This window comes from Platalea leucorodia, assembly GCF_965183815.1.
Source record: "Platalea leucorodia genome assembly, chromosome: 18".
Taxonomy (NCBI): domain Eukaryota; kingdom Metazoa; phylum Chordata; class Aves; order Pelecaniformes; family Threskiornithidae; genus Platalea; species Platalea leucorodia.
This window is the reverse complement of record NC_138840.1, coordinates 9689368-9710399: the sequence shown is the minus strand read 5'-3', so window position 1 is coordinate 9710399 and position 21032 is coordinate 9689368. Positions and strand designations below refer to the sequence as shown.

General features: G+C 56.3%; 3 protein-coding genes across 8 annotated transcripts; 2 read left to right on the top strand and 1 right to left on the bottom strand.

Moving 5' to 3' along the window:
• Positions 1-1134: 1134 nt before the first annotated feature.
• On the bottom strand, positions 1135-10903 carry NUDC (nuclear distribution C, dynein complex regulator). Its single transcript, XM_082329347.1, has 9 exons — positions 10756-10903; positions 8706-8783; positions 6307-6507; positions 5753-5836; positions 5310-5423; positions 4668-4862; positions 4212-4295; positions 3770-3888; positions 1135-2060 (listed from the first exon to the last, which is right to left on the bottom strand). The coding sequence occupies exons 1-9, from the start codon at positions 10849-10851 to the stop codon at positions 2009-2011; spliced, it is 1023 nt and encodes a 340-aa protein (XP_082185473.1). The 5' UTR covers positions 10852-10903; the 3' UTR covers positions 1135-2008.
• Positions 10904-11028: 125 nt separating this feature from the next.
• On the top strand, positions 11029-14214 carry NR0B2 (nuclear receptor subfamily 0 group B member 2). Of its 5 annotated transcripts, none has more exons than XM_082329314.1 (3): positions 11029-11193; positions 12392-12975; positions 13442-14214. In XM_082329314.1, the coding sequence occupies exons 2-3, from the start codon at positions 12432-12434 to the stop codon at positions 13720-13722; spliced, it is 825 nt and encodes a 274-aa protein (XP_082185440.1). In that variant the 5' UTR covers positions 11029-11193; positions 12392-12431; the 3' UTR covers positions 13723-14214. The 5 variants fall into 5 exon arrangements, with proteins under 5 accessions (XP_082185440.1, XP_082185438.1, XP_082185439.1 ...); XM_082329312.1 differs by having other exon boundaries at positions 11701-12975; XM_082329313.1 differs by lacking the exon at positions 11029-11193 and adding an exon at positions 11440-11836.
• A 2035-nt stretch (positions 14215-16249) lies between these two features.
• On the top strand, positions 16250-20860 carry GPATCH3 (G-patch domain containing 3). Of its 2 annotated transcripts, none has more exons than XM_082329454.1 (7): positions 16250-16615; positions 16904-17319; positions 18637-18811; positions 19168-19227; positions 19500-19621; positions 19777-19904; positions 20513-20860. In XM_082329454.1, the coding sequence occupies exons 1-7, from the start codon at positions 16264-16266 to the stop codon at positions 20730-20732; spliced, it is 1473 nt and encodes a 490-aa protein (XP_082185580.1). In that variant the 5' UTR covers positions 16250-16263; the 3' UTR covers positions 20733-20860. The 2 variants fall into 2 exon arrangements, with proteins under 2 accessions (XP_082185580.1, XP_082185581.1); XM_082329455.1 differs by lacking the exon at positions 20513-20860 and adding an exon at positions 20429-20508.
• The last annotated feature ends 172 nt before the right edge of the window (positions 20861-21032 follow it).

Sequence of the window (21032 nt, the reverse complement as noted above, 5' to 3'; positions counted from 1 at the left end):
GTTGGGCTCGGGGTTTCTGGTGTTGGTCACCGAGCTGAGGCGGTAACGGGGAAATAGCGAAGCTCCAGGGGGGGTTTGGGCGGTGCCGGGAGCCACGCAGCCCCCGTTTGCTGCCCCGGCGCCTGCCGGCGCTTGCTCTCTAGAAGGGGCCGGCTGCAGATCCCGCTGCAGGTGCGGGGCCCGGCCGTCTCCCCACGATCTCCAGCAACTCCAGGGAGCAGCAGCAGCGCTCGGACATGCAGCTGAGGCCGGGGTGAAGCTCGTCACACCCCGAGCAGCTTGGCCCTCCCAGCTCACCTGCACCATGGCCAAGCACACTCAGGCAGGTATGCTCGCCTTCGAAGCCGGCACGGTCTGGCATTTTTTTTTTACGGTAACGGGAGACCCTGTGGGTTTATCGGTGCCCAAGCACAGACAGGCAGTCGTGTGCAGTGAACTGTTAAGGTGAACAGGCGGGAGGATCCGGTAGTCCAGAGGCAGCTGCCCCGACCTGGGTCCTTGCTTGCCCACAAGGTCACTGCTCAACTGGGTGGGTGCTGGTTTTTGACCCCCAAGAGCCTATAAAACTGGGAGACTAAAGGCAAACAATGTCCTACTGCTCAAAAATAAAACCAAACACGCCAGGTGCCATGCCAGGCTGGACTTTGCCCAAGCAGGTTTTTCAGCCGTTCGTGCCCACTCCCTCTGGCAGGAGGTGGAAACGTTTTGGGGCAGCAGAGGCGAGAACCACGGCAGCAGGGATCTGGGGTAGCCCGTAAAGGACTGACACTTTTGTGACACTTCCCTCCTCAGCTCGTCACAAAGCAGACCCGGGGCAAGGGTGGCCGCCTTCGTGTGGTCACGCGCTGCTACGTGGAGCAGAGCCGGGACAGCCCCGAGGGTTTAAGCTGGGCACGAAGCTCATCAGCACCCCTGCGCGAGCCGCGCCGCTCCAACTGCCTCCCCCTCAGCTGGGGAGCCAAGGTCAGCCCGGAGCAGTGAGCCCGGGGGATTCACAGGCGGCTGCAGAGCACGGCCCCTGCCAGGCAGCCCCCAGCTCCCCCTTCTCAGGCGCTGCCCCCTCCCAGCCTGCGCAGGCAGCCTGGATCCCTTCTGCGCGAGACATCACACGCTCTACCTGGAAATATGCCACTTTTTTTTCTTTATGTTGCACTGCAGTTTTAACAAAGATGGGAACATGCAGAGTAATGCCAGTTGTCGGCGCGAGCTCAGAAGAGAAGGCAGCGATGCCTGGCAGCAGGGAGGGAGGCTCTGGGGAAAGGGGCAGGAGATGCTCCCAGCAAGGACCGCACCCCCAAAGGCCCCCCACGGCCTCTCCCTTGCCCACAACCAGACGCCCCAGCCTTCCCTTGCCGCAGGACAGCAGGTCAGCAGCTGCTCCAGCTGAGATGGGGACTCTGCCTCGAGCCCTGCGGGGCTCAGCCTGTTCCACTTCTGGCAAGAACAGGAGCAGCAGCAAGGAGGAGCAGAGTCTGTCTCTCCTGCAATAGCTGGTTTTTTACACTGGTGTTTTCCCTTCCCAAGGAGGCAGAAGGAGAATTGTTTTGCAAAATAAACTGGCCCTTGCTTTCACAGGAGGGCAGGAAAGCCGAGGGGAAGGGGTTAAAAACTCAGGAGTACCTGCTGCCAAACTGAAATGGCAGAGTGGGTTAGCAGCTCTGAAGAGCCAGAAAACGAAGCTTAGCGATACATTAAGGATACGTCCCAAAACCTCGCAAGTCTGGCTCTTGTAGCCCTAACAGCCTTTTTGCTCTAACCCCCCCTTTTCTCCTAACTGCCGTTTGGGAAGTGGCGCAGATGGCTCCGACCGGAGCTGCTGCAGCCTGCGGCTGCGGCCTTGCCTTCTGCTCGACGCAGGACAACTGAGGATGACTTCGTGAAGCTGCCTCCACAGCAAGCTCGGGTGGGGATGCTGGAAGTGGTTACTTGCCCAAGGTAAGGGATATCCGGCAATACATATCCTGCCCCATTCGACGGGCTGACTGAAAGGGGGGGAGAAGGGGAGGGCTCAGTTGAATTTAGCCTTTGAAAAGTCCATTTCTGGATGCTGTTCCATGAACCTGCAAGGAAAACAAAGACAAGAGCTTGGGTATGAGTCAACAGGAGCCACAGGGCAGCTCTGTTTGGGGGGGTAAGGCATCCCTACTTCCTGCACTATCACGTTTGCTTCCTCCCCACGCCCTCCACAGCAGGGAGTTTTGCTGAGCTCCTTGGGACAACACTCCCCCTACTACAAACACTTTTTCCTGGGCTCAGTGGTATCAGCGATCCTCCCAGCCACGAAGGTCAGCAAGTCCAGATTCAGGGGAGTTATTAATTATCAGGCACACACCCTTTAACTGTTGCCTCTCGGACAGACACGTAGCAGCTATGACACCAACTGTGGGGCAGAGGGGAGATTCTGAGGGGAGATTATGATTTAAGTGCCAGCGTGTTACCTTAAGCTTTACTGGGGACGTGGGGAATATCTCCAGCGCTGCGACAGTGAAAACTCATGAAGGACGTGACCAGGGAAATCTGGTTTCAGACTAGGTGCAACCTGATTTCAAACGTACTGCAATCCCAGCAGATAGGACTATTTGGACTCAGGTTGCCACATCAGAAAGTTCTGATTGCTGTGCCTAGGAGCGATCGGGAGCGATCAGTGCGCGCAGAAGCTCCCGGCTCCCTCCTCTGCCCTGCAGTTCACCGAGGGACACACCACATAACCGTGTGGAGGATTCACGCACAAAGTGCAAGTAAGGGCAGGCCTCTGTCCTCCTCCGTGCTCCCATCCCATGGTTTCCCTGAAACGCCACCACAGCATTTCCACTTCCCATTTCCACGGAAATACGTGCTGCGAGAATAGCGTCCTTGTTTAGCAGCCAGGAGGGCTTCACTGGCGGAGATTAGGACCCACCTGGCTGTCACCAACCCTACTTTGGTCTGAACAAAGTCTAAACTTCCTATCTGTCCTTTACCAGCCAAGCTGCGCACAAGCCAAACTTCCAGAGCACTGAGCGAGCAACCTTGCCAATGAGGTATCCTGCATGTGGGCTTCCCGAGAGGAGCGGGCTACCTCCCGTCCCACCACCTCAACAGACAGGCGCTAAGGAAGTCTGGTCTCTGCTCTGGAACAGATGCACCCTACGCTGTACTTGACGCACTGATCAGAGCAAAGCTTCTGCCACTACAGATAAGCCAAGGAAGAGAAGGAATCAGGCCTTCTACACAAAATCCTCCTTCCAATCCTGAGATAAGATGTGAGTTTGCACTTGCTGAAGAAGCTGCGCGACCAGAATTGCCTCCACGCCTTCCCAAATGGCCTTGGGAGCCCCGTGAGTAATTTCCCTGCCAAGGTGCGTTTATGCCAAATAGGGCAATAAAGCCATAAAAGTGCTCTTGGCTTGGAGACAGCTGTCTGGTGGCAGGTGTGTAAGGAGGGGCGGTTATCGGGGCTACTGAGGAGAGGGAGATTAGAAAACAATCAAGACCATGTTAAAGTTCAGTAGAGACGGTACCTCCAGTCCCAAGCATGCTTTCTGGACTTGAAATCAGCAGATTAAGACAATTCCAGAGCTAGGCTATTCCCAGAACTTCCCGTTATGCTTCCTACCCCCACAGGCTTTTATAGACACTGGTGGTTGGCCAACGATTCAATGACTACGTAACTGCAGATGGGAACACAGGCAGGACTGAAGGCCAACCTGTTTTCTGCTCACGTATTTGTGTCAAAGAGGAAGAGGGGCTTGGGAAAGCAAATACCCACAAACTAACGAGGTCTACGCACTTTTTCAAAATGTCCTGTTTCTTCTGTTCATCAGACGTGGGGAGGCCCATGGATTTCTGTCGTTGATCATACATCATTTTCTCCACCATACTGCGAGTTTCGCTGTCCAGGTCTGACAACTAAAAGCAAGGACTTCTGTCAAAATTGGGATAACTTGTCCCAACCCATGCATACACCCTGCTTGCAGAGAACACGGATACATTGAGGTCACGCTACGCTGTGCTGCAGAAATACTTGTACAGACACTAATCTATAGACTCAGCTTCATTCATTTGAAGTTTTGGGGGCACTTATGTTACATGATGGCATCATATGTAGCAGTACTCCCAGTATTGGTTTTATACTAGTAAAAAAAAAAAAAAAGACATAGAAGTTGAATGTGAGCCGAGTGTGAGCACATTTACTGAATGGAGCCTTCTCATAAAACGGGGGGAGTTCTTACCTTTGAGTTCTCTGGATTAATTTTCTTGGTGTTGATTTCCGGGTCTGTGGAGACTAGTTTGTTCCACCATTCCATCTTGTTGATCTGAAGGATGAAGAAGCAACAATATTTTATTTTTCCTGGACTTGCTCTAGGAATTTTATGTCTCATCACAGGAAAATGCTGCTGGAATGAAATTCCATTAAGGAACAACTTCAGAATGACTGGTTTCCTTCCAGCTTTTCCTGAACTGCTGAGCAATCAATTGGATATCCTGGATTAGCATGAAGTTAGGCTGAAGACGGGGAACTTGCACTGCCCCGCTTCCAACAGCATCACTGACATTGTACCAAGGATAAGCATGGTTCTTCTGTTTCAGCTGACGAAGCCCAGGGCTTTCATAGGTTTTGTCAGACTCTTATTTCACCAGGGAAGAGGCAGACAAGTCTGAATCCTCCCCGATTCATTCTGCTTTACCTTCTCCAGGTGCACGGTGACTGTTTTACCATCTTCAATCAGCCAGGAGCTCTCCTCCACCTTCACTTCATTGAAAAGCTCTCCGTCAATGACAGGCGAATGGCCCTTCAGGCCAACTTTGAGGCGCCGTCTCTGGATATCCACCACCACGTCCTTCCCCTTCAACCTGAAGTTCACCTTGAAAGGGATGGCCAGCTGGACCAGAGAAAGATCAGATTTGAGGAGCTGAGCAGGGAAGCCTCTCCTTACCCTCCTGTGCTGCTATTCTTTGCCTTGGTTTCACCAGAATAGGACAGAGCACACAATATTTTCCTTGAGGAACCGAGCGAGCAGGAGGTGAAAGGATACAAGAATAAGTTTGGCGACAGGATGGCCAATACCTCAAAGGGACCGTAAAAAGGGAAGCAGATTTTAAGGTCTTGCTTAAACAAGACCAAGGTTAGGCCAAGTTAACTACAGCTTCTGGGCATTTTATTTAGTTGCCAAGCCCTCTCCCAGCTATGGAAATGCTGCAGTTAAGTACAACTAACCACCTTCCACAGGCAACTGAGATACAGGGCAGCGGCTCCACCATTCTTACCAGCACCTGCTCTTATTCCCTATCTCAGATTCCTCAGATCCTGGCAATAAGGCAATACTTACATCCAGTTCTGAAAGAGTCTGTGTCCATCTATAATTTGGAAGGTCAGCTCCATTGCCGGAGTTGGGTCTAAGTTTTCCTTTATCCTTCTCATCTTCCTCTTCATCATCTGTTTCCTAGGCAATCAATTTAAAGGGTAAAGAAAGAAACTTTTCAAGTTTCCATTTATCTTTTGCTTGTAACAAGAGTTCTTGGTTTTTATGTGAATTTCAGGTCAGGTGCACGTATTTGATATTCACATAAATTTAGCCCGAAATGTATAGGTGTTTCTGTTAAAACATAGTTACAAAAGAAGAAAGGAAAGGAAAACAAAACACACCCCCCCTTGAAATCTTTGGGAATTAAGTGTGTATTCTCAACACAGTCCCTCACATTTACAGGAATTCTCATGGTTGTCCAGAAACCCGTTTCTCTGACTAAAATGAAGTCCCCAGATGAGCTTTACCTGTTTGTTAGAATCCAAAGATTCACCTTCATCCTCTGAGGGTTTCACTGGGACACTGTTAATCTGTCCTTGTGCCTCTTTTTTCTGTTTAAAAAGAGAATGAACATGCTCAGACAAGCGTTGGCACTTTGTGTTACTTGCTGATCTGACACTAGGTGGCCTCAGCCTCCGCAGCTGAAACTAAACAGCGGGACCAGAACTGCACCCAAGACTGGCGGTGAATTTTCAGCCCTTAAAAGCGTTACAGGAAAGCGGTACTGCCACGGGGGAGACTCCCTTGCTCCTCACGCCTCGATGACTGTAGCGGAGGGTGTCTACAAACAGAGAGCTTGCTGAAGGCAGAAAGGCCAAGTGAGTTATGGGAGAATCCACATGAAAATGCAATGGTTTGGCCTAGCCTGATTTAGATTCGAACCATACCAGTCTGGTGGTCCAGACACTGCAAAGGAACAAGCCTTGAGCCATTTTACCCACTCACTGCTCCCGGAGCTACATGCAGGCCAAAGGAGGAGACGACCTAGGTGGTGCCTGCAGGCCCCAGACACTGCTCTCACCTGGTCGATTTCCAGCTGCAGCCTTTCTGCTTCCTCGTCTGTAAGTTCCTTAATCCTTGGCTCGTTTGCTTCTTGCTTTTCTTTAGCAAGTTTCGCAGCTCGCTCTGCCTTTTCACGCCGCTCTGCCTCTTGACGAGCCTTCTTCTCCTTCCGCTCCTTCTGAGCTAGTTTGTTGTGATGGTTGAAGGTATCTGTGATCAGCTGAAAGACAGGAACACATACCAAAGGCTTTTAAAAAAATCACTTCTTCAACCCAAACGAAGCCAAGTCACTGCCTACTGAGGAGCACGACATTTGCTAGTCATACAGATGTTGTGACTTTTCCCTTCATTTTCACTCTAGTCTTTTGACTGAAAATCTAGAGTAGGGGAAAACTCCAAATATTTAAGTGTATCCCTTCCTAGTTCTTCCAGGCATGAACTAAGTTCTAAGTTCTTCCCGTCCAGCAGGACGAGCAGATGCCTAACCCAGCCATTTGACAACCGCTCCGTATGTCTAGGACAGCTGGAAGAATGGAGACACTGGATCCAAGTTTTTTTACCTACTTCTTTCCCATAGCTGGGCTTTTCCCCGGGCACTAGATGGAGATTCAGTGTCATGATTTAGAGGAGAAATGTTTGAAAAGCTCAGTGTTTTACACTTAGGGGCAAGTTCCTACATAAATCTTTGCTTCAAACTCACTCCAAATTCTTGCATTGTTGTGACTACGAAAAGCAAAATCTCAAGGTCTCTGATGCAAAGGGCTGCACTGCTCAGAGGGAAAGCTGAGTACACAGGCAGGAAGCCAGAGCAATTGCCCCATGGTCAATAACACCAGCAGCGCTGTGCAAAGCGGCACGTATGAGAACGGAGGTCTGCTCCAGAAAACAATATAGACAGAATCTGAGAAAAGGAATCAGAGTGGAGAGGGTTTCAGGTACTGGTTTATAAATATCCCAGAAACTTCTGGGGGGACTCAGCACCTTCCCAGAGCAACTCAAAGTGCCCACGCCTTGTAGTTTTGTAACCAGCCACCAAGCATTTCTGCTTTGTTTTAAAGGGGAAAGCAGGATTTATTTACACAACGCGAGTCCAGTGTCTCCTAGGATACAGAATTCAAGACGTGCATCTCCCAGCCCCTGCTTCTGGCCGTACAATGATCCACGGTGAGCAAACTATTTACATTGCCCGTGCTTGTCAGTGTGCACACACTGCGCTTCTCTCCGCGTACCACACGCCCCCCTCACCCCACACAAGGGCTTCTCAAATGCCACCCCATAAAAGACGACGACTTTCCCACCCTCTCCTCTGATGCCAAAGGGCGAGCAGGACCAGGGAAGCAGCTTCTTCAGTTCTGGTTGTGGTTACTATGGTGTCAGAGACTCTGTATTGAGCACCTTTTCAGAAGGCCATAAAGCATTTTAACAGATACCACCCAAGGACACGAACACGTTTCTTTTACAGACACGGATTTGCTGTGGAATTGCCAACAACAGCAGCCAGGACCCCCAAAAGCAGCAACCAGTGCTCATCTCCGAAATGCTACTCAGGGTTTCGCCCCCTGGCAGCACAGAGCCCCCAGGAATTTGGGGAGATTTCCTCTCTAGTCTAAGAAAAACAGCAGTAGGTTTTGCCTTTCTTACTTTGAAACCATCCTCTTTCCCATCCCTTACCTGCCTTAGTTTTGCCACTTTAGAGACTAGACAGAGTACGTTACACACTGTGTTAGCAATTAACATCTGCCCTAATGCAATCATCGTGGCAGCAGCGCCTGCTTTGCTGGTGGAGTTCCAGTAGTCCAGGAAGGGGAACAGCTGCTATACTGGTAAGTACAAACAACAAACCTTCAGTTCATATTTGAATGCTCTAGTTCTTATTTCCCTACAGTGAAACAATTCGGTTCTTCAGCTCTTGAGCTGGGGGAGGAACACCTGCCGGAGAGGAGATGCTCAGGCTGCCACTGAGGCCGCCCGCCGCCCCAGCCTTGCTCCCCAGCAAATACTCCGTACGGGTACCGCAGCCCTGAGACAAAGGTGCAGCCGCAAGTGCAGAGATGTGGACTTTGGGCTTTTTCTGCGATGAACAAACAAGGTAACCTGCGGTTATCAACACCGCGGTGTCCGTCACCGTTAAGTCAGTCTGGCAGATTTGCTTTCCAAACAAGCCTTTGGCCACAGCGTGGCAAAAAAACCTGCCCCATCAGTGCCATTCGAACAAGCAATCATATGTGCCTCACCTCAGATAGGGCCAGCTCGTTATTACCTTGTTTCAGTGATGTGTTTCATCAGCATCACGGGCTGCTAGTCCGCAAGTGCATCGCAATGCTCTGAGCTGTTCGGGCACGGAAGTCTTAGCATGGCACAGACATGGGTGGCACATAAGTTAGAAGACATAAAAGCTTGAGGATTTTGATTTTTTACCTTCTCTGCTACTCCATCTTCTCCACCGGTGAAGAAATCTGTTTTACGCCTCAGGAAACTAAAGAATGTGTTCACAAGCTGGTAGAGGAAACAGGGAGGGGGGTGGAGAGAAAAAAAGAGCAATGAGACCAGATCACTCCAAACCACTTTGTGTCTCTTGAGCAGCCTTTATTCTTTGTACTCCCTATCTGTGCCTGTGCCAGGATCGTGCTGGAATCAGCCCCGTGACCGTTTCCCAGAGAAAATACCCCATGGCTTTTGTGGAGATCCAGCTCCTGGATTCCCAGTTTTCAGAAGGGCCATTTGTGTGGTTTACACCAAGAAAGGGCAAACAGTTTATTCTCGGATCACCTTGGAGGCACGCCTACTCTGATCTCCCAAGCCGTTATCTGAGGCGGGAATTTGGGTGGATATATATGTATACATACATGCACACACGTACGTATACAGCTATACACATATACCATATTTTGCTTCTTTGCATGCCTAAACCCTCCAAGTGTGCAAATTCACCCTCCCCCATATCCTGTTTATTTTTACAAAATAACTACTAGCTGCCAGCCAGATATTGCTGATGAATTAGCAGTTATGAGCTGGCATCCCCAAAACGCCCCTACGGAAATCCATGCTCTCAGTGGACTTGGCTTGTCTTTATTTCCCAGGAATTCTGTCCTGTCAGGATTCCAACCAGAGGTTTCACTGCAGCATGAGGAGCTGTTATCAGCACCATTTTCCCAAATTGTGTGTGTTGATGTTGCCACACTCTCCAGCCCTCCTGCAGGCCAGCACTGGGACCCTCAGAGCCCCCAGCAGGAGTCAGCACGGTGGGAAGCGTGAGGTGTGTCAGCAGAGCCCTGACCACGAGGAGGGGAACCATGTTCATAGAGTCATGAGTACATTTAGGTTGGAAAAGATCTTTAAGATCATCGAGTCCAGCTGCTGACCCGGCGCTGCCAGGGCCGCCCCTCGCCCGTGTCCCCAGGCACCGCACCCACCAGCCTTTAAACACTGCGGGGGGCTCAGCCCCTGCCCTGGGCAGCCCGGGCCGGCGCCTGGCAGCCCCTCGGGTGAAGGAGCTGCTCCCAGCGTCTAACCCAAACCCGCCCTGGCGCAGCTGGAGCCCGTTCCCTCTCGTCCCATCGCTCGTTCCTGGGGAGCAGAGACCGACCCCCCCGGCTCCAGCCTCCTTTCAGGCCGTTGCAGAGAGCGATGAGGGCTCCCCTCAGCCTCCTCTTCCCCAGGCTGAGCCCCCCCAGCTCCCCCAGCCGCTCCTCCCCAGCCTTGTGCTCCAGCCCCTGCCCCAGCCTCGCTGCCCTGCTCTGGCCACGCTCCAGCCCCTCCATGGCCGCCTTGGGGTGCGGGGCCCAGCGCTGAGCACAGCATTCGAGGGGCGGCCTCACCAGTGCCCAGCACAGGGGGACCATCCCTGCCCTGGTGCTGCTGGCCACACTATTCCACACTATTCCTGACACAAGCCAGGATGCTGTTGGCCTTCTTGGCCACCTGGGCACACTGCTGCCTCACATTCAGCTGGCTGTCAACCAACAAATTCGAGTTCCTGTCAGGTCTCGGGGGCCGCTACCAGGTGGTTGTGCTAGGAAAGCGGGACAGAGGGACTCGATCCCCCCGCGGTGCCTCGCTTCGCTGCGCCCCGGCCCAGGCGCTGCCTGCGCCCACCCAAACCCCCGGCGGGGCAGCGGCGTCGGCCGGACCGAGCACAGGGCCCCGCACGGGGGAGGGCCGGCGGTGGCAGAGGCCGGGGTGCAGGGCCGCGGTGTGGGCGCAGGCCGGAGCTCCTCGGCCCCTCGTCAGCGTCGCGCTGATTAATGAACGCATCCGCCGCGCTCCCCGGGGCTGGCGCAGGCCTGAGCCGCTCTCGCCGCTCCCGGAGCGGGGGGGCAGGACAGGTGTCTCCCGTGCACCGCCCGGGGAGGGCCGGGCCGCCCCCACCTCCGCTCGCTCCTCCCGAGCCCGCCTCGCCCCCCCCCCGCCCCGGGAACACGGAAAAGCTTCCGCCGCCCCATCCCGCGCCCGGGCCCGGCGGCGCTACCTCGCGCACGCCGCCCTGGTGCTGCTGGGCCATGGCGAGGAGCATGCCGTCGAAGCGGTCCTCCTGCTCCGCCGCCTCCTCCGCGCTCAGCCCCATCCTGCCCACCGCCGCGCCGCCCGCCTCAGCCCCTCACGCCGGCACCCGGAACCGGAAGCGGCGCTAACGGAAGCACGCGCGCGCCTTCTCACCCACCAATCCCAGCGCCCCGTCCTCGTCGCTCTCTTCGAGGATTGGTTGTGTCCGCGTCCAATCCGTCGTGGGGAGGCGGGACGCGAGGCGCGGGGTTCGGTTGCTATAGCGACGGCCTGTCCGCGCCTTTCCAGAAAGCTCGGCGGCGGCCGGTGACCCCGGGGGTCAGGGGTCAAAGGGCAGAGGGCGGGGGGGCGGCAGCGCGGGCAGCGGGAGCAGGGCAGCGATCGTCCCCTGCGCTGGGCACTGGTGAGGCCGCCCCTCGAATGCTGTGCTCAGCGCTGGGCCCCGCACCCCAAGGCGGCCATGGAGGGGCTGGAGCGTGGCCAGAGCAGGGCAGCGAGGCTGGGGCAGGGGCTGGAGCACAAGGCTGGGGAGGAGCGGCTGGGGGAGCTGGGGGGGCTCAGCCTGGAGAGGAGGAGGCTGAGGGGAGCCCTCATCGCTCTCTGCAACGGCCTGAAAGGAGGCTGGAGCCGGGGGGGTCGGTCTCTGCTCCCCAGGAACGGGCTCCGGCTGCGCCAGGGCGGGTTTGGGTTGGGCGCTGGGAGCAGCTCCTTCACCCGAGGGGCTGCCAGGCGCCGGCCCGGGCTGCCCAGGGCAGGGGCTGAGCCCCCCGCCGTGTTTAAAGGCCGGTGGGTGCGGCGCCTGGGGACACGGGCGAGGGGCGGCCCTGGCAGCGGCGGGACGCCATCACCTAACGGCCTCTCCCACCCCGAGCGCTTCCATGATTCTAATTCCTGTCTCAATTTCTGCCAGTCAACAGATAAAAATACCTGGTAATTTAAGGTGAAAATCTGAGAATTCGCCCTTCCCCTGCCCTGCGTTTCCTCTGAGAGACACAAACCGATGGGCCCTGCCTGGGACTGAACACTGCAGTCCGTCAGCTCACCGGGTTCCTTGACCGTAACAACACCTTGCTCCTGTCAGCAAGGTTAAGCAAACAGCCGCTGATAAAACGACTTCCAGGTTGCTCTTTCCAAGGCCGTTGAACTCAGGGCCCAGCCGAGCGCCCTGTGTGTGTGTGAACCCGCTGGCAGCGGCACCTGCCACACAGCGCTGCCCGATGACAGCGCGGGGCCTTGGCGCCATGGTACAGGCTGGGTTAATGGCTTTGTTTATCCTGTTTGGGTAATCGCGATAAGGGTGCCCAACCCGCCGTCCCCCTCCCTGCACCTCCGGTGCTTCATTGAGAAAACGGCTGTTGATGCCGTGTGGAGAACTGGTTTGCCCCAGCCAATCAGCCCAGGGACAGCTGTTTTTTTTTTTAATGAGGACCGCTTAATCACAGAGCGGTCAAGGCTGTGGAGGGGTGTTTCACTGGTGACCCAGCCTTATAAGAGCTGGTTTGAGCAGCCGCGGGCTGGCAGAGCTGAGAGGACGGGGAGAATCCGGCCTGCGACGGAGGGTTTGGGAAGGATTTTAATCTCTCTCCCATCTGCTGCACCAGGAGCTGATTTTCGACGAGGATCTGGCTGCCCGGCTCAGCCATGACCAGCAGCGGCGTGGCCGTGGACTGTGAGAGGTGCCAGTGCCACGGTGAGGACAAGCGCACCGCCATCCTCTACACCCTCCTCAGCCAGAACCTCCACCACAGCCGGGGCGGCCGCAGCCCAGCCCACCAGCGCTGCCTCTGCCACCAGCGCCGGACCGTCTGCCTCCGCACACCCCATGTCACCTGCCAGGCGGCCTCCAACGTGCTGGTAAAAACCATCAGCTTCATGAAAAACCTCCCTTCCTTCCACCTGCTGCCGCGAGAGGATCAGCTCCTGCTGCTGGACAGCTGCTGGGTTCCCCTCTTCCTCCTGGGGCTGGTCCAGGAGATGGTGACCTTCGAGGTGATGGAGACCCCGGCCCCCAGCATGCTCAAGAAGATCCTCCTCGATGGCCAAAGCAAACGCCAGGAGCCCGAGCGGACGCAGCCCACGCTGGCTGCTGTGCAGCGGCTGCAGTGCTGCCTGAACACCTTCTGGAGCCTGGACCTGAGCCCCAAGGAGTACGCCTACCTGAAGGGAGCCGTTCTCTTCAATCCCGGTGAGCGCCCAGCGCTGGCGGCTCTGCCTGCCGGCGGGAGAGCACAACCCGCGCACATTAGCATCTGAACATGCGCCTCTTGGCTTGTTCAGAGCGCGGGCAGGCGCGGCAGCGGGGAAGGATGGCTTCCTTATCCTCAACGCCGATCATTACAAAACGCACTGGGAAGCGGGGAGGAGGGATGTCAAACATGGTGGTAAAAGCCAGAGACCCTTGCCTGCCCTGCAGACAATAAAGGACCCCAGGATTTAATTTGTAAATGATGAGTTTGCCCAGTTGACTGCTTTTGCTCCCTCAAAACAGCAGCCCTGAAATCGCTACATCTCAGTAGCGCTGTGTACATCTCGTTAGCGTGGCCTCGGAGATCCTTTCTGAGAAACGGGGAAGGGGAAGGGTGGGAATGGGAGAAACCGGGGCTGTTTTCCAGCCTCCCTCATCACCGGCTTTTCCTCCTCTCCCTCGGCAGATGTCCCCGGGCTGAAGGCCTCCCTGTACATCGAGAGCCTGCAGCGGGAAGCCCAGAGAGCGCTTCAGGAGGTCCTGCAGCCCCTGCACCCTGAGGACCAGGGCCGTTTTGCCCACATTTTGCTGATCGCCTCCACCTTAAAATCAATCCCTCCTGCCCTCATCACGGATCTCTTCTTCCGACCCATCATCGGCGACGCAGACATCGTCGAGCTCATCGCGGAAATGCTGTACGAAATAACCGGCAGGCAGCTGGCTCCCACGGCACGCGTGGCGTGCTGAGCGGCTGCGCTTGGCCGCCGGCCCCATGGATGCTCCCCACGCCGCACTGGGCAGGAAAGCAAACCGAGGAGCAGGGATGGAGCCAGACAGGCGCTCTGGACTCCGCGGGGAGCTGCGCGTTTCGGGAGGGCTGAGGCCAGAGAATTCAGCCAGGCTGTAGCAGAGCGCACGGAGAAGCGGCTCCGGCTCAGCAGATGTTTACAGCAGCTCCTGCTCCGCCCGTGCCGGTCTCCGTTTCAGGTAGCGCATGTGTGGGTGACGGGTTTCTTTCTCTGTTGTGTAGCCGGAGCTGCTCAGCCGCCTGCGAACAGACCACAGAGCAGGTCGGGTTAGAGCCCAGTCCCGGTTTTTACTCAATGAGTCCTCGGTCCCGTTGAAATCAATGTGCCTTTTGCTGTTAACTCCAAGAGATGAGGTTTGTCCTCAGCTAACAGCCTGGTTCTGCAGTGTTTAGGCACGCTGAGTAACATGTTTTCAACGGGATCACTTACCAAGCGCAAACATTATGGAATTAGGTCTGGGTGAAGTCTTGGTCTGTCTATTGTGCTTGAAATCTTAGAAATATTGATGAAGGATCTTCCTTGGGCACCACGAGGGAAAAAGCCAGAGTGGTAAATCTTACAGGAGTGCAGATTCACCCCTCCTTCCTTTTCTTAGATTGTATCTTTTCTCTGTAATGCCATGAAACACAACAGAACTGCTCACGGAGCAATGGGTTACCTAAGAGCGCCTAAACCTGTTGCACATCACCTTGGGCTGTGGGTTTACCTCGTTTGTGCGACAATAAGTGACCCCCAAGCTGCGAATGCTGCAGAGACGAACAGAGGTGGTTTCATGGCAGAACCAAGCGTCCCTCCCCGGAGTTACAGCCGGGTGCACGAGTAGCACACCTGGAAAGCTTGCTCCTCCTGCCTGCAGCTTCTGCAACAAGTTAAATGTCAGTATTTTATAAGTGAACATTCTTGCGGTTTGTATATAAGATGCAGTAAATTATTTTTTTAATAAAATGGTTTACATTTTGGAACATGGTGGTGACTTTTTAGAGATAGTGTTAAATTTCAGGGGTGTTAGAAAAACCAGCTGCGGGCCCGGCGTGGAATGGATGCTTGAACGAAAAGGGGCTTTTGATAAAAAACCGCCTGCCTCACCACGGCAAGGGAGCGTCGCGATGCGGACACAGGTCGATCACTGCCAGTGGGAGCTGTCTGATGAACAGCCTCGCTGCACAAAGACCTTCCGCGCGCCCCGCAGACAGAAATCTGCAGAGGCAGCGGAATCACAGCCCATCCAGGCGTTGCGCCGCGCCCCGAGGGCTCCCGGCGGTGTCAGAGGTGGATGCTCTGACTCACCTGGACGCGCAGGCAGCTGCCAACAGACACAAACGCCACCCCCTTTGCCGTGCCCGACCCAGCCGAGGTGTCGGGTAAAGCCGCACGAAGCCTCCCTGTGCCCTGTCACCCTCCTACCCACAGAAACACCTCGAATTTTAGCCAGCAGCCCGGTGGGAGGAAGGACTGCTTTGTCAGTCTGTCCCTCCACCTCTCACCGCTGCTGCCGAACGGTGACAGACGCCTTCCAAGGTGATCTCAGCCCTGTGACAGCCGTTTTCCACAGGGAGGGAGTGCGTGAGTCACCGGATGATTTCTGCGGACCCACGCCAGCCACGGGCAGCCCTGAGCCACGCGGCCCGGTGAGACATGCGTGAGTCACGGCACATGGGATGCCGAACAGCCCCGCTGCCAGATCTACCCCGAACCAGGCACGCAGGCGCTTCGGCGCAGGGGAGAGCCCCCAGCGCCTCCATCCTGCCACCGGTTCCGCCAGCCCCGGGGGAGAGGGGATCGCTGTGGGCTCCCCTGTCCGGCGTGGCGCCCACCCGCGTCACCGCCCGTGAGGCAGGTCTGGCCCCGCGGGGCCACCCCTCCATCGTGGGACACGCTGGGACTTTACCAAGAGGGAAAGGCCAGGACCCCTCACACGGGGCTGCACAGGGGGGGCCTGGAGACCCCCAGCACCTGGACACCCCCAGGGCCGCTGTCACCCGGGCCTGTGACCCCCATCAGGGCCTGGCCACCCCCTGACACCCTTGGGGCCTGTGAACCACCCCAGGGCCCATGACCCTCCCTGGGCCTGGCCACCGCCAGGGCCTGTGACCCCCATCAGGGCCTGGCCAGCCCCTGCCACTCTGGGGCCCATGACCCCACTTGGGAAGTGGCCACCACTGGGGCCTGTGACCCCCATCAGGGCCTGGCCACCCCCAGGGCCCGTGACCCCCCCCGGGGCCTGGCCACCCCCAGGGCCTGTGAACCCCCGAGGCCTGGCCACCCCCAGGGCTTGTGACCCCCATCAGGGCCTGGCCACCCCCAGGGCCTGTGATCCCCCCGGGGCCTGGCCACCCCCTGACCCCCCCGGGCCCTGTGACCCCCCGGCCCCGCCGCCCGGCCGTAGCGCGCTCCCCCGCCAGCAGGCGGCGCCCTCTTCGGGAGCCGACGTCATCACCGCGCGCTCAGCGGCGGTGACGCGCCGTCCCGGTGAGGCAAGATGGCGGCGCCCAGCTGTAGCGCCGGTAATGGCGGCACCGCCGCCCGCTACTGCCTGGTGAGCGGCATCCCGGCCGCGCTGCGCTCCGCCCAGCTCCGCGCCTACTTCAGCCAGTTCGTGGAGGCCGGCGGCTTCCTCTGCTTCCACTACCGCCACCGCCCCGAGCGCCCGCCGGCGGGCGGCGGCGAGGAGGCCGCGGCGCCGCGCACTTGCTCCTGCCTGGTGGCCGTGCAGCCCGGCCGCGCCCGCCGCCTCCTCCGCATGTACTCGGGCAAGCGCTGGGTCGGGCCCGGCGGCGCCTCGCTGCCCGGCCGCTGCCTCATCCGCAGGGTGCGCCTCAGCCCCGGGACAGGTACGAGCGGGCAGTGGGTAGCCGGGCTGGGCCTCCCCTCCTGGGCCTGGAAGGATCCGGAGGGCGCGCTGGGCACCGGATCCCGCCTCTGCGGGTCCCGGGAGGCAACCTGCGGGCACGGGGTGGTTAAAACCCCTCAGGGAGTTTCCTCAGTGTCTTAAATCCATTATGAGGCAAGAAGAGGCAGTCTGGGGCCTGCTCATCCCGCTCCTGCCTGGGAGGGCCCTGATTTACCCCTCTCTGGTGCAGTCTGTGTTCCCCCACAAAGCCATTCCTTCTCTCCTCCAGGCACAGAGACGTTTCCCTGCAGCGGGGACAAGACGGCCGCAGGCGAATCTGTTGCAGAAGCAGACTTGAAGCGGCTGCCCGAGTTCAACCCCCCTTCCTTCATGCCTTATGGGAACGTGGGCACCCCCCTGAAAGTTTTTCTGGAGCTGATCCGGGCCTGCAGGCTGCCTCCCCGGATTATCAAGAAATTGCAGCTGGATTTTCCAAAGACAGGCTCATCCCGTAGGTATGGGAATGTGCCTTTTGAATACCAGGACACTGAGACAGTTACAGAAGAAAGAGTATACACTGCTGCGGGGGATGAGATCACAGAGGAAGAGGGGCCTGTGGCAAGATCCGAGGTGACTCACCCAGCCAGGGCTGAGGAAGATGAGGAGGAGCAGGAGAAGGAGGAAGAGGAGTCGCACTCGGATGACGTAAGTGGATTTTTCTAGCACTGTCCAAGGTTAGCTAGTGTAGCTGCGAAGCTGGGAGGGCCGCTATAACTCTCCCAGAGCTCATTTTTAATCTTTTAATTGTATTGTATAAATCACTTGTCTAAAAATGGTGTTAAAATATGGTTGTTCACATCTTGGTGCACTGAGCCCCTTGGCGCATGAACAGTGTGGGCACTACTGCCTCTGAAACTGCTTGTCCAAATGAAGCCGGTTTGAGCCCCTTTGGGGCTTTGGTTTGGTCCAGCGGAGCGAGCACAGGCGGAGGCTGGTGCCGCAGGAGCAGATCTCTGCCCTGCTGCGTGGTGGATTGGCCCGGCTCTGCTGTTGGCTTGTAAATGAGGTGACCGGACATTCGGGAGCACGTTTGTGTGCTGGAAACGACACACGGAGCTGTACAAACAGTTGACCTTGAGTGCTCCTGCGATTGAAGTTAGTCATTCTGAGAAAAATGGCTTTCGTGACAAGGACTCCTAGAAAACTGGGCTGGACAGGCTCTCTGGAGACTATCTCGCTCCCTCCACCTGGCAGGCGCCTGTCTAGCCTGTTCTCACAGACCTCCCTCATTACAGAGGCAGCACAATCCCGAGGCAAGCCATTCCCGTTCTTTGCTGTACCAGAATTAACTCAGGTGCCAAATCTTTGCTGCAATTTTATCCCATTAGGTTCTCCTAGCAACAGTGGACACAGAGAACGCTTTGTTCCCTCCTTTACAAACTTTTTATTCAGTCTTTTCTTCTCCAGACTAAACAGGCTCCTCTAGCCATTTCTCACAGGCTCTGTTTCCTGGATCTCCAGTCGTTCCTTTGGCTGTTCCTTAGTTGGTTAATGCCCTCCTTGGAGGGCTCTGCCCAGAACTGGGCAGGCAGCAGTAAAGCTGTCAGTCTGAGCTGCGTCTGTGCCAGCGAGCTGCTTCACTGGAACCGACGCAATCTCTTTAGGGATCAACTTGAGTGGAATTAATTTGTTGCTAGTGCTGACTTTACGTACAGCACACCTGCTCCTTAAATGGGCATCTTTGCGTTGCAGATTGGGTACGCTGCTGAAAGCATGCTGTGCAGTGGGTGTGATGTGGTATTTTTCACCACTTCTGTCTGCTGACTCTGAAGATGGCATTAGTCAGGGGAATGAGGTCATCAGTGCCGGTCGTGTTAGTGCCTGAAAACGGCAGGCTGAGACGAGCTCTGTCGACAAAGCTGTTTCGTAGGGAAGGCGTTGCGATGGGCCGCGAGGGTCGGGGAGACAGGGAGGAGGCTGTGTGCTGTTGGTGTCGCGCACCTTTCACCGGCTTCTTTGCAGGACAATGATACCTGTGAGGAGTGGGAGCGACACGAGGCTCTGCACGAGGACGTGACCAAGCAGGACCGTGTGGAGGAGCGGCTCTTTGAAGAGGAGATTGAGCTGAAGTGGGAGAAAGGCGGCTCTGGCCTTGTCTTCTACACAGATGCTCAGTACTGGCAGGAGAAGAACGGAGGTAACGTTGGTGTTTTTGTCGCTGAGCCACAAACTAACCACCGCGAGCTGGGGGGCCCAGCCCTGCAGGTAAATCCCATACAAGCATTCCAGATCAGCTGCAGATACGGGCATCTTGCCATCACTTTTTAAACCTTCCCTTGATCACAAAACCTGCAGTGGTTCTGTCCAGTCACCAGAGACCCCAGGGCTCCTGCTGGCAGCCTCTTGTGTAAGCGCTGTGGTTTGCCGAGTCTCTAATACCGTTTCCTTCCCATCTTGTTAGTGAAAATAGGGAGCTGGGCCACCAGCAAGTAGCTCTTCTGTGTCAGACTTCCACAGCTGTCATCAAAACTGGTGCTTTCCTTCTCTTGGCAGACTTTGATGAGCAGACTGCGGATGACTGGGATGTGGATATGAGCATCTACTATGACAAAGGTATCTGAGCTGAGCCCCCTGCCAGGAAATCAGGGAGGTTGGGAAATTCTGACCCTGCAGAATTTCTGCAGCGGGGAACTCTTTGGCTTTGTCATCCTTTGAAAGTGTCCAAGATGTCAGTGTACTTGAAATGACGTTTTTCTTGTCTGGCAGTGAGAGTTGCCAAAAAGAACAGGTTCTGCCTCCTTGTTGCGTGGTGCTCTGGGGGAAATGACAGCAGCGAACAGCTTTCCTGAGCTGGGCTGCTCTGACTCTTGCTTCTTTCTCCCTAGATGGAGGCGATAAGGATGCTCGGGATTCGGTCCAGATGTGGCTGGAACAGCGACTCCGGGACGGCTTGGAGGATGGGTCTGTTTCAGGGCAACAGATTGGCACCTTCGAGAGACACACCAAGGTGAGCTCTGGATCCGTGCTGCGGAGAGGACGGGGCAGGACAGGAAAGGCTGTGGTGGCGATGCTCCGAGGACGCGGGGAGCGGGCAGAGGGTTCTGGGAAGGTGAGGATGGGCTTTGTCCAGCAACTCTGTGATGTTGTTTTCCCCTCTCCCAGGGCTTTGGCAGGAAGGTGCTGGAGCAGCAGGGCTGGACGGAGGGGCTGGGGCTGGGCAGCAGCAACTCTGGAATGGCCGAAGCTCTGGACAACGAGGGTCAGAACCCCAGATGCAAGAGGGGCCTGGGGTAGGTACCCAAGCCTGCCCTGTCAGCCTATGTTCAGAGCCTCTGCCCGGGCTCTCTGGGCTGCTGCAAGCAGCTAGCTGGCTGCAAAAGGAGCAGAGCGTGAACCAGAACTGTAAGGCTGTCCCAGGGATCTGCCTTTCTCTGCGCAGCTGATGGCAGGGCCTGCCACAGTGCTCCAGAGCTAAATACGCTGCTCTTCCTGATGGTCCAGTGCTCCTTAGAGGAGCTTGTGGTGTTAGATTAGGACTGGAACCATTTGCAGGTTCATGCAGCCAACAAACACAGAGGGAGAGCTGTGCTTGAGGATCGAGGGTCACCTCTGCTACAGTATTCTGGTGGGGAAAGCCTGGGTGTCCTGAGCTGTGGCTGTGCACCTCACCCTGCCTTCTCTGAGGGGTTTCTGGAGGCTCCGTGCAGCGCTGTGTTCCGCTGTGAGGGCTGGCTCTTGCTCTAGAGCAACCTCGCAGCCACGAATAGGACAAGAATCCTTGTTACCCTCTGTTGATCTGCTTCTCCCCTTGCAGCACGCGAAGGAAACGAGCTGGGATACACAGGGGTGTCTGACTGCCTCAGCAATGTTGGACCGAACGTTTCCTGCTTCCCTCTAGGTACCACGGGGAGAAACTGCCAACTTTCAGCAAGGTGAAAAAGCCCCGGCGGGACGCTCCCATCCTCATCTCGACCATCTATGATGACCCTGACCCAAAGGACAGCGGTGACCAGCTGCTCAGGCGCCAGCCACCCACCGCCATGAAGTACAGGCAGGACATGGCGTTTGTCCGGGCATCACACGGTGCTCTGGAGAGCTTCAGCGCCCAGTCACGCTGAGTGGGGACTGTCACGGAGCCTCTGTGCTGGTTCTGCTCCTGTCGAGCACAGGCTGGCTCCTGGTCTCGGGTTTGGAGCAGGGTGTTCATATATTTATTTTTGGAAGAAATACAGGCTTGTAACAAAAAGTGTCTCGGTGGGTTTTTTTCCCTACTTGAACCATTCAAATGAGGGGAAATAGTGCTGGTCCTGTTTGCTTAGTGCGAATGGGGAAGGGTGCTGTGTTTCTGACTGACAGTTTAAAGCCGATGCTACTGCCTGGATCGACCAAGCTTGTGTGCTAGGTCAGCCTAAAAAACC